General features: G+C 41.2%; 2 protein-coding genes across 2 annotated transcripts in view; one reads left to right on the forward strand and one right to left on the reverse strand.

The window, feature by feature from the left end:
• LOC103120178 (olfactory receptor 10J3-like) overlaps nt 1-13,078 on the forward strand; it is a 105,897-nt gene that overhangs the window by 74,575 nt on the left and 18,244 nt on the right. The window lies entirely within an intron of this gene.
• The window catches only part of LOC103120180 (olfactory receptor 10J1-like), a 34,457-nt gene continuing 31,325 nt past the window's right edge, over nt 9,947-13,078 (reverse strand). The window contains exon 4 of the mRNA XM_016191489.2: nt 9,947-10,893. Within this exon, the coding sequence (XP_016046975.2) occupies nt 9,947-10,893 (947 nt within the window). The remainder of the gene's footprint in view (nt 10,894-13,078) is intronic.

The raw sequence follows: 13,078 nt of genomic DNA on the forward strand, positions 1-13,078 counted from the left end.
GGCAGAGACACACTGCCTATTCTGTTCCACACTTCAGTTTAACTCCTTGTACTAAGTCACACTGTCTTAATAGCTCCAGCTCCCAGTTGTTTGCTTTTCTGTACCAACTAAGGCGAGGCTTATGAAATATCATTAAATTCAAAGATCATTAGGGGTGAAGTAAGAGAAGCTGTCACCCCATTTATTTGATTTATTATTTATTATTTCATTTTTGCCAGAGATCCTCACCTGTGAGCTGGCTGGCTCCCTTGGAAGGAGTCACAGGCTAGAGAACCTCGTGGTGAGCTTCATCACAGTGAAAGGGGACAGGTTAGAAATCAGCAGAGGGAAAGTATGGGCAATACTCTGGAGAACCTAACAGGAGCTTCCTAGTGCTCCCTCCCATGTCCACTGCCTGTTCAGTGTTTCCAGCAATGATTCTGGGTGACATGTATAAGGGTTAGGTATCACGTGTGATATGGCAACTACATTTCTGATCCAGTTCCTCAAACTTCAGCCCTTCAGGGTAAGTGGTCTCAGAACAGCTCTGAAAAAATCTTATGGAAAAAAAAGGATATCTTTGTATCCACTTATACAGGAATTTACTTCTCTGATATGAGCTGTTCAGACCTGCTCTTCACTTGTATTTTTTTTTTTTAACCAGAGCACTGATTAGTTCTGGCTTATGGTGGTGCAGGGCATTGAACCTGGGACTTTGGAGCCTCAGGCAGGAGAATATCTTTGCATAAGCATTATGCTATCTACCCTGGCCTTAGATGTATTTGTTTTTACAAGTAATAGGAAATGGGAGTGAAAAAGAGTTTTGGCATATGGCAGTGTTGGGGATCCAACCTAGAAACTGAACTATCTCCCCAGCGCAAGGCCTGCCTTTCCCTCAGGTCTGACTCCTGCTCTTTCCTGAGAAGGGAGCCAGAAAAATACAGAAATTTTGATCTCTTTCCCATGGTTCAATTGGGGTGGTGCTTGTTCAGCAAGAAAAATTATAGAGGAGAGTCTTTATTGTCTCTATTCTTTTCCTCATCAAACTCTCACCCTTGAGTTTCAGGATCCATTGATGACATTCTGTCATCCCTCCAGGGGAGTGGATTCTGCCGTGAGGAAGAGCTGTTACACACCTACTTCTGGATTCGGGCCATGTTTGGTAAACACGCTAACATAACTGGCCAGGAGGAAATACACTACCTGACTCCTGTGCTCTTACTACTCTGACACTTCTTTATACTCCAGCTGGCCAAGGGTCTTCTACTTGCCTTGTGCCTTCCCACAACCAGTGTTGTGATCAGCCGCTTTTGCAAGAAGCCACGGCGTGTCTAGTGGTGAATTATATTTAGAAAACAAGATCTGGGTGTAGGTGTGCTTATTACTGTTGCATAATTGCTTTAAACTTTTTCAGAGAGCAAACTACAAAGTAGTGTGTGTGTGTGTGTGTGTGTGTGTGTGTGCATTTCTGTCTTAAAAACCACCATTCCATGATGGAATCTCTAATTCTAATTCCAGACTAGACTCAGAGTACATTTCAGGGACCCCCATTCCATTTGCAATTCCTTTCTTTAGAGGGAAGAAACCTGGTTCTGATTATTCTCCACATATTTGCTTAAGTCTAAAACACACAGAAAGTTGTTTCTAAATTGCTTAGCCTGCCATATCAAACCCAAGTCTGCTGATGAGATTTAGAAACAGTCTCTGTGTAACTTTCTTCCTCTCTCTGTGTGTGTTCTAGGTGCCTTTAGAAGACTTGATTTTTTTTCATACAACAATACATTTGAGATATCTTTATAAGTCAGCATGTGGAGATTTATTACATTCATTCAAACAAACTCATACTGTTGGACAAGACTACAACATAAGTCATTTAGCCTATCTTACTGATGGCTATTTAGACTGCAGTTTGAGGCATCTTATAAACTCTTGTAAAGAGAATCACCATCCATGGATAATTGTACATTGTGGAAATACATCAGGGCACATTCTTGCAAATAAAAATCCTTAGTTAGCGACAAGTACTTTTAAACCCTAGTAACTATTGCCAGGCTAAAACCAAACAGGCTGTGTCAGGCCTCAGGCTTGGAATAGCTGAGCTCACTTCCTTGACCACATCGCTACCAGCCAAGAGTGCCGGCCAGTTCTCTCAGGCTCTGCTATGCCGATGGTCAATTATTTTTCTTGGAGTTTTATTTCTCCACTTAGGCATGAGGCTGAATATCTTTTCATGGACTTATTGTCCATTGGAACTTCATTTGCTGTAAATGTCTATTTACATAATGTGCTCATTTCTCACTTTGTGTTGCTGCTTTCTTCAACTAAGAGAGCTCTAATGAGACGATAGGCTTTTTTAGTATATGTGTTGCAAATATTTTTCTGTGTTATCATTTTTATTAAGTTTCTGACTCTGAAACTTCATTAGTATTATAGTTACGTGTTTATCAGATCGTCCTAACTTTAAAGGGATTTTTTAAAAGTACCAGTGCTTTCTTGTACACTTTCACGTTTCAGTATTTGATTAATCAATACTTAAAGGGTAAAAGAAATGAAGCTAGACATACTTCTTAAAAACAAATTGTGCTTTTTACTTCCCATAGTAAGTAGGATATGTCTCAATAAGTCACTCTGTGACCTCACCATGGGGTATAGTCCTACACTAAAAAAAAATAAAAATCTGTGAACTCTCCTTTATACCCACTCAAATTTGGTCACAGTCACAAACTGACTTATTATAATTGTCCCCATGCAAAAGGACCAAAAGTGAAAATAAGATATCCACTTGCATTAATTCCACAATGTTTTGCTGAGTACTGAAAGCACTTCAGGGAATATTTATTTGTTCCTTTTTACATTAAAACTTGAGGAAGAAATTGCACTGTCTTCAATCTCTCTTCTATTTTCTCTCCTGGATGCACACAGAAAGGCTTTTATTGCCATCCGTCCACCAATAAAGAATTTTCAGGGTGACTGGAGGCCCCTGGTCACTGAATTTAAATCTTCTTTCCGGTTGTCTTGGCAATGTGGATCCACTTGATCAATTTCACTTCCTTGGAAACCTTGCCACATGGCCTCCAGGGCGCATCCTTTCACCATTCAAACTTGTGATTTTTCTTCATTTCTCTGTTCCAGACTCTTGGAAACAGAGTTGGCAGTCAGCTGAGGTAAAGAACAAACACCTCATCACAGACCCCTGCAAGCGTCAACCCGGCTTTGACCTAGCACGTTATGATTGGGCCCTCCTCAATCGCTATCGAACAGGCCATGGCCGGTGCGCCGCTATGTTCCATCGCTGGAGAGCCAGAGATGACCCGAACTGCCCCTGCGGCTACAGACAGACTATGACCCACATAGTCAATGATTGCCGCCTCTCCAGATTCAAAGGTCTCGAAACTTTACATCAGGCTCAACCTGACACTGTTGACTGGCTACGGAAGAAGGGCAAACGCTAGAAGAAGAATTTCTCTATCCTCCTTTCTTTGATTTCCTGATACTGGGGCAGCCTAGTTCAGTTGTACCCTTATGTCTTCATATATTTGACCTGGTGATGTTGTCTTTTTCTGGATTTGAGCAATTTCAAAAGTTAAACCCAGACTCCTTTCCAAACTTCATAGCTGTTTGAACAATCATCCATGGGCTCCACTGGGATGTCTTCATGGCATCTCAATCAGATTGGGTCCTACTGGCACTGGTTTGTAGCCTCTCTAGGAAGCTTGTCCTGAGCACCATTTCCTTTCACCTGGACTGCCAGTTAGGTCCTGGCTGATCTCCTGTATCCTCACAGATGTGTCTCCCCTTTGGCTCCAGGGTTTAAATTTTCAGGGAAAGCTGTTACTTATAAGCCACCAGGATTTTTTAAAAAAATTATTTATTTATTTAAGAAAGGAGACATTAACAAAATCATAGGATGGGGGGTACAACTCCACACAGATCCTGCCACCCAATCTCCATATCCCATCCCCTCCCCAATAGCTTTCCCATTCTCTATCCGTCTGGGAGCATGGACCCAGGGTCGTTGTGGGTTGCAGAAGGTGGGAGGTCTGGCTTCTGTAATTGCTCCCCTACTGAACATGGGCATTGACTAGTTGATCCATACTCCCAGTCTGCCTTTGTCTTTCCCTACTAGGGTGAGTCTCTGGGGAAGTGGAGCTCCAGGATGCATTGGTGGGGTCTTAAGTCCAGGGAAGCCTGGCCGGCATCCTGATGGCATCTGGAACCTGGTGGCTGAAAAGAGAGTTAACATACAAAGCCAAACAAATTGTTGAAGAATCATGGACCCAAAGGTTGGAATAGTGGAGATGAAGTGTTGGGGGGTACTCACTGCAAACTCTAGTGTACTACTGCTTTCAGGTATATATTTGCTCTAGTTTATGGATACCTGTGAACATATGCTCTATCTCCTGGAACTTTGGGACTTTGTTAGGAAGTGAACCACCTGGGATGAAATTAGAGAATACTATGAAAGGAAAGGTCTCACCCACGTGATGAAGCGGAAGGGTTGTCGTTCCACACCTGAAGTCTCTGGAAGCCACCAGGATTTTTGCATGCTCAGAAATGCCTGCCATGGCTTGCCATCCTCTTAGGATGATATCTTAGAGGCTTTTACAGCCTTTGAGACTGTAACTGAGCAGGAGAGACTCCCTTTTCATTTTGACTGAGCCTTGGGCCTCCCTAGCTGTCTTTGCCAAAGTTGCCATCACCATGGAACTCCACACTATGCTTTTTCATACTCTCTTTCCTGTGGCAATAGAGAAGAAAGCTAATATTTACTAGGCATGTGTGTATGATAAGCCAGGGGCCAGCTTCAAATGGAAAGAGAGAGAAGGAGCCTGTAACACTGGTGCTTCCCCCGTTGTCAGTATTCCCACATCATGTAGCAGGGCCTTGAACCTGGGTCACATGCATGGCAAAGCAGGCACCCTGCCGTACACTGTCTCACTGATCCCGATTTCCCATTTAAAAAGGTAACTGTTGAATAGAGAACTGTGGTGGGAAAGACCAAGATAAGCCAAGGGGGGGGGGGGGATATTGTTTCTGAATAAGGTCAGTTTGGGTAGGCATGACAGCACATGAACGGTCCACCAGCTGCGTTTCAGGTAGAGCAGACTGATAGGTGGGCTCATTGGCTGGTCTTCCTCCCTCTGTGGGTTGGCACCTGTGGCTCTCTAGCATCTGATAAGCTGGGGCCAGTGACTGAGCTCTAATGCCTTTTTATGTGGTCATTTCCATCAGGAGACTCTACTGCCCCACCCCAGCTGTCTCTTCTTATATATAAGCTGCTTTGGAGTGACGGTGTGGTTCCTGACAGCTGAGTCTTAGATTAGTGAAAGTTAGGAGCTGTGTTCTCTCCTATCTCTCTGCTGGGAGATTTGCTCTCTAAATCCTTGAAGTGCTTTGAATCTCACAGTTCTATACATGTCTTTTACTGCCTTTTCCACAAATGGTGGGAAAACAAGATAGTTCTAGATACTCACTGACCTGCTATCCAAGAACTGGGGAGAGAAGGGAGTCTTCACAGGCTAGAAAATGTACACTAATTTTTTTCCCCACATGTCTTACTGGGAATGATCCCAGATTTGTAGACAGAAATGCCTAAAGCAGGCAGCTCATAGACAAGCTCAGATCCAGAAAGGCTTGCAGCTAGAAATCTAGATAGGGGATTCTCCTTCTCCCCATGGCAACAAGACCAGCCTAAAATGACCTTTTTGAAATCACAGAGCCCACACCAAAGTGTTACCCTCCACATAGAAATCTCAGCTCCAGATAATTTCAGACTATTAAATAACACAATCCAAACTCAGAAAGTAATGTCACCAAGCATTTCAGGAATAAAAAAATCTGCTGGTCTTTTAAAAGGCACCAAGCCTAGAAGAAGGGGTGGGGGGAAGAGCCATTCAAATTATTCTGCATAGTGAAGAACATTGGACATGAAGCTTCATTTAGTCAGTGTGCACAGAGGCAAAGAACTAAATAAAGAAAATGAAGTCAGCTAAATAAAGAGAAGCTGCAGCATACTCAAGCAAGTGCCCAGCATGGCAAAGTATGGCGGGGCAGGGCGAGCACCCAGAGGGAAAGTCTTGGATTCAAACTCTCAAGAGTTCAAACCCTTACTTCACTTAAAGACGAAGTAACCGTAGGCCTTTGAGTGAGAGCACAGGTGCCTCACATCCCACTTCTGTTAAGTGGAGTCTGCATCAGTATCCACCCCCAGTATCCACCATTACATTGGGTATAATGGCAGATGTAAGCCACAGGGTTGCTAAAGAGGAAATGAGTTCATTAACACACAACTATAGAAAAAGTGCGGGGCACACAGCAAGTATTTGATATATGCTAACTCTAATTCCAGCAGTACAGGAGGATTTTACCTTTTTTTTTTTTTGATCTTTTAGTCAATTTCACCATGCAAATATGTAAAATGAGAAAAATTATGGCCTTTTCCCTCGATACTGGAAAGGATATGTGGTAAAATATTAACACCCATTCTTTAAAGTATCTTAGTAGATAAGATTAAAGATATAGTTTCTTTTTTAAAAAATTTTTATTTATAAGAAAGAGACACTGACAAAAGCCCTAGAGTAAGAGAGGTACAACTCCACACAATTCCTACCACCAGAACTCTGTATCCTATTCCCTCCCCTGGTTGCTTTCCTATTCTTTTTCCCTCTGGGAGTATGGACAGAGGGTCACTATGGGGTGCAGAAGGTGGAAGGTTTGGCTTCTGTAATTGCTTCCCTGATGAACATGGGCGTTGACAGTTTGATTCATACTCCTGTGAAGACATAGTTTCTTAACATTATCAAAATGTTTGTGTCTTAACTAAGAATTTAGCATTGTGCTGTAAAAGAGGAACGAAAAACATGAACAATAAATAGGGCAATGAGACAGAATGGCCACTAATCATTATTCTTTAACCTTTTCTGAATGTACTGATCAACATTATGAAGTCAAGACAAATTATTATAAGATACATGAACTGGGAAGGAAGAGGAAGGATTATCATAATTTTCAGCTGATAATAGTAACCTTGAAATCTTCTAAAAATTCACTGAAATATTTTCACAAATCAATTCATAAGTGTAATAAGATATTGATAAAGGAGTGGGGGAGGAAGAATACAGGTCCAAGAAAGATAACAGAGGACCTAGTGGGGGTTGTATTGTTATATGGAAAACTGAGAAATGTTATGCATGTACAAACTATTGTATTTATTGTTGAATGTAAAACATTAATTCCCCAATAAATAAATTTAAAAAAGATATTGATAAAGTAATTCCAGGGTTTGGGTTTCTTGGAGGTCTATAACTGTGTTGAATATATGTGTGTGTGTGTGTTTATTAAGGGTGTAAATTAATTGCTTCCAATGCATATATATATTTTTTTATATGTAAAATTAAACAAGAAAAACACACCCTGGCCCCAAATCCAAATGAATTGATAGGTAACTACCACATCTGAATAATGAAACATAAAAAAATCCATGATAATTAATATTGTTGATATTTGGTATAAATGTGTAAATATAGCAATACACACTCTACATCTTTTCCACATTCTACATAGTTTTGGAGGACTTTCCTCTGCTCCAGGTAAGGGTAAAACCAAGGGCGTTGGGATGAAAAAGAATACAACTGAATTTCAAAAAAGGTTTTTTTGTTGTTGTTTTTAACTTGTAGCTGAGTCCATTGTCTTAAAAGCTAAGACAGTTTTTGAGTTCAGCAGACATTCCTAGAGTGGAAAGGAAGTTCTAGTTTACAAAGGATGATTTTGAATTTCAAAAGCTTAAGCACCAAAAGTAGTTGGTGTATGAAATCTATAATGTAAGCTATACTGTTAGGAGAAATTTTGATTTTCCTGCCAACAGAATTTTTTTGTTAATTAATGATGTTTAAAAAATGTAACTGGGTACTGGGAGGCCTACAATTGCACCTGTTAGCTAAACTCTACTGTGGGGAAGGGGGTTCTGATCAAAGTAAAAGGGGTGCCCCTTACCTCCCCAGATTTGAATCCTGGCATAGGGAGGATGGTGAGAGAGCTGGGGTGGGTGGTTGTGAGACCTCTCAGGATCCCCTTCATTCCATCATGGGTTTCACTGTGACTGAAAAAGGTGGCACGGGTAGAGGGAGACCAACTCCACAGAACTCAGGACCTCTGCTTTCTCCCCAAATTGGAGATCTTGACCAGAGTTGGATTTACCCCAAGGATAACGGGGAGGCAGAGGGAGTAGGGTTCTGAAGTGCTCTGTTCTGACTCCTAAAGGGACTTAGCAGTCACAGAACTGCCAAGTTTACATGGTTGGGGAGGTGACCTTTTCTCCATTGGAAGCAGTGGGATCTTGGAATTATGGAGATAGAATTGAAGAGTTTATTTTGAGGTAGATTTTCATGCACCTGCCTATAAATTTCACAATCACTTTACACTTTATTTGTAGTTTCTCTATTTCAGAAGTGTTTTGTGGTGAGAATACTGTGCACTCGTGTTTTTTTTGTGTGTGTGTGTGTGTGTGTTTCCTTTCCTAATAAATCAGTCTAATAACTTTCATTTGCCCAATAATACCAGCCATTGATTCTTAAGGCTTTATTGAACACAGTTCACAGTTTGCCTTGCAGATTGGTCTACAGTTCACCTACTTTCATATGTATATATATAAACATATATATACATACATGTACATATATATGTACATATATATCATTTTGAGTTAAGAAATTGTAGAGGATTATCTTGTTTCTAATTCAGTTAATTTTATGGAAGTTTTCATGTTAAAATCCCTGTTAGCTTGAAAAAATTATTTTAGGAGTAACAAAATTACATGGCTTGTTATGAAGATGTGAAGCTGATTCTTTTTCAAATTCCCACTGAAATTGTTTTGTGGCTGGACCTTTACAACTTTTCTGTGGCCCCAACCCCTTCCTCAAGTGCTACTTGGCTCTGCTCTAGCTTTTCTTTCTTAACTGATTCCATGGGCTCTTCCAGCACTTGAGTCCCTGAGTAGCCAGTGTCTCTTCTCTAAGCCTGTGGCCCAACTGTCTCTGAGGGGACATTGCTGTTAGTGCTTCCCCAGCCTCATGTGGTAGCTCTTTACAGAAGAGATGAGAGTATGTCCTGGTCTTAACAACTCTGTCACATAGCCAGCTCCTTTCTAACAGTATAGGGGTGTCCTCTACCTTGGCCCCAGCTCCCTTTTCCTTTGGCTCTCATGTGTGACAAAAAACTGGCCTCAAAGTTGCTTGAAAAGTATTGTCTCAGGATTGGGAGGTGGCATACATGATTGAGCATATATTACAGAGATCAAAGGCCTGGGTTCAAGCCCCTGTAGGGCATTGGGGAGGGTGGGAGGAGTGGGGGAGCTTCATAAATAGTAAACAGTGCTTCCAGTGTTTTCCTTTTTTCCTATCTCCCCTTCTTTTTCAATTTTTCTCTGTTTCTATAAAAAACAAATAAAAAAATTAACAACTAAAAAATACAAGAAAGGAAAGTATTATCTCTGGAAGGTTTTGTGGCTCACTCCTCATCCCATTTCCTCTAATCTATCTGTATCCCTTTTACTTGCCATGTTAATGCCCAAGGTAATTAGATTTCTGGGTACTATTTTTTTTTTCTAGAAATTACTTATTCCAGCATCTAGTTTGTATCCAAAGAAGATTCAACTGAGTGGAAACTGGAATGTGGATGGGTCACTTTAAATCGAAATGGTGACAAACACTCCATCACCCTGTGACCTCATAATTATCCTCTGGAATTGGGCCAGTGGGTGTCTATGCACAGGCCTTAGAGCCAAGTGTGTATTAATTATGTGGACTGGGAGGGGGAGGAAGTGAGTTCTGAGTATTATAGCCCAGTCTTTGCCTTGCCTGGAGCCTAGCTGCAATGTATGGATTCAGCTATGACTCAAAAACTGGGCTCTTTATTCTGTCACCTTCCCAACAAGTGTCCCTTAAACGGGTCCACTTGTGTGGAGATTTCCTTAGGAAAGGGGCTTCCTGCCTATCACCCTTCGCAGGGAGTCCTGGACCTCTTTGTTCCTCAGGGTGTACACAACAGGGTTGAGCAGGGGTGTGATGACAGTGTAGGTCACTGAAATCAGCTGGTCTTCGTCCCTGCTGTTCTCTGACTTGGGCTTGAGGTAGGCAATGGAGGCGCAGCCATAGTGGATGATGACCACCGTCAAATGGGAGGCACAGGTGGCAAAGGCCTTCTTCCTGCCCTCGGCTGAGGCAATCCTGAGGATGGAGGAGATGATGAGGACATAGGAGATGAAGACCAGGCCCATGGGCACCACGAGCACCAGCACACTGATGATCAGAGTCAGGATCTCATTGGCCCTGGTGTCAATGCAGGACAACTTCATTACTGGGCGGATGTCGCAGAAGAAGTGAGCCACCATGGTGGCACAAAAGGGCAATCTGAACACAGAGGTCACTTGTGTCATGGCTACAATCAGTCCAATGCCCCAGGCTCCTCCCATCAACTGGACACATGCCCTCCTCCCCATGATGAGGGAGTAGCGCAGGGGATTACAGATGGCCACATAACGGTCATAGCCCATGGCTGTGAGCAGGAAGCAGTTGTTGATGCCGAAAGTTACAAAAAAGAACATCTGGGTGGCACAGGCACCCAGGGAGATGGGCTGACCCAGACCTACCAGGCTGGAGAGCATACGGGGGACAATGACCAAGCTGTAAATGGTCTCTGATGCTGACAATACACTGAGGAAGAAGTACATGGGTGTGTGGAGGTGGCGGTCCAGGCTGATGATGGTCACAATAATGACATTGCCTGCCAGGGTTAATGTGTACAGTGCAAGAAAGACCACAAAGAGGGTGATCTGGTGCTCCTGGAAGGTGGAGAAGCCCTGAAAAACAAACTCTGTCACTTCTGAGTAGTTGTCTGTCTTCATTGAGGAATTTGGGGCTGAAAGAAAAATAGAAAGTAACACTCTTTACAACATGTTTCCCAGAGAAAGGACTAAGTGTGCTCTGCCCTGATCCCAGCTGCATGAATCCACATTTGATCTGCAGAGGTGGCAGCCTAGGTCTTTGTCCTGGAAGTTAAGGAGCAGTATTTAAGCAATATTCTTTGGAATTTAAGAGAGCAGGCATTCTTTTTAAATTCACTGAGGTTATTTGAAATATACTCACAATGTATAGCTCATGAAGTTGTTCTCAAACATTTCTTAAAATTGGATTCTAACATATCATGCAAGGCATCTATGAACAACTATATGCCACCAATCTAGAAAACCTGGAAGAAATGGACAATTTCCTAGATACCTGTGAACTTGCAAAATTAAGTAAAGAGTAACTAGACAACATGAACAGGCCCATTACAGCTAATGAAATTGAAACAGTTATCAAAAACCTTCCCCAAAATAAAAGTCCTAGACCAGATGGTTTTACAAATGAATTCTACAAACCCTTCAAAGAAGAACTAATACCTCTACTTTTAAAAGTCTTTCAGAACTTCAAAGACAATGGAATACTCCCTTCCAGCTTCTATGAAGCCAACATCACTCTGATACCAAAAGCAGACAGGGACACAACCAAAAAGGAAAACTACAGACCAATATCTCTGATGAACATAGATGCTAAAATATTGAACAAAATTTTAGCCAACTGGATGCAGCAGTATATTAAAAAGATTGTTCATCATGACCAAGTTGGGTTTATCCCAGGGATTCAAGGTTGGTTTAATATATGTAAATCAATCAATGTGATCCATAATACAGATAAAAGCAAGACCAAAAACCACATGGTCATATCAATAGATGCAGAGAAAGCCTTTGACAAAATCCAACATCCCCTTAAGATCAAAACACTACAAAAATGGGAATAGATGGAAAATTCCTGAAGATAGTGGAGTCTACATATAGTAAACCTACAATCAACATCATACTAAATGGTGAAAAACTGGAAGCAATTCCCCCCAGATTAGGTAATAGACAGGGCTGCCCACTATCACCATTACTATTCAGTATAGTGTTGGAAGTCCTTGCCATAGAAATCATGAAGGGGCACGGAATTAAAGGCATATTGATTGCAAGAGAAGAAGACAAACTCTCCCTATTTGCAGATAACATGATAGTATACATAGAAAAACCTAAAGAATCCAGCAAGAATCTTTTGGAAATCATCAGGCAATATAGTAAAGTGTCAGGCTACAAAATTAATATTCAAAAGTCAGTGGCATTCCTCTATGCAAACACTAAGTTAGAAGAAAATGAAATCCAGAAATCAATTCCTTTTACTATAGCAACAAAAACAATAAAATATCTAGGAATAAACCTAACCAAAGAAGTGAAAATCTTGTATACTGAAAACTATGAGTCACTACTCAAGGAAATTGAAAAAGACACAAAGAAGTGGAAAGATATTCCATGTTAATGGGTTCGAAGAATTAACACCATCAAAAGGAATATAGTCATCTACAAATTTAATGCTATTCCCACCAAGATCCCAACCACATTTTTTAGGAGAATAGAACAAATGCTACAAATGTTTATCTGGAACCAGAAAAGACCTAGAATTTCCATAACAATCTTGAGAAGAAAGAACAGAACTGGAGGCATCACACTCCCAGATCTCAAATTGTACTATAGGGCTATTGTCATCAAAACTTCTTGGTACTGGAATGTGAGTAGACACACTGAACAGTGGATTAGAATTGAGAGCCCAGAAGTAAGTCCCTACACCTATCGACATCTAATCTTTGACAAAGGTGCCCAGACAATTAAATGGGAAAGCAGAGTCTCTTCAACAGATGGTGTTGGAAAAAATGGGTTGAAACATGTAGAAGAATGAAACTGAAACACTATATTTCACCAAATACAAAAGTAAATTCCAAGTGGATCAAGGACTTGGATTGTAGACCAGAAATTTTCAGATACTTAGCGTAAAATATTGGCAGAACTCTTTTCTGCATAAATTTTAAAGACATCTTCAATGAAACAAATCTAATTACAAAGAAGACTAAGGCAACTATAATCCATGGGACTACATCAAATTAAAAAGCTTCTGCACGGCAAAAGAAACCACTATCCAAACCAAGAGACCCCTCACAGAATGGAAGAAGATCTTTACATGCCATACATCAGACAAGA

Source organism: Erinaceus europaeus, chromosome 9 (genome assembly GCF_950295315.1).
Source record: "Erinaceus europaeus chromosome 9, mEriEur2.1, whole genome shotgun sequence".
NCBI lineage: Eukaryota > Metazoa > Chordata > Mammalia > Eulipotyphla > Erinaceidae > Erinaceus > Erinaceus europaeus.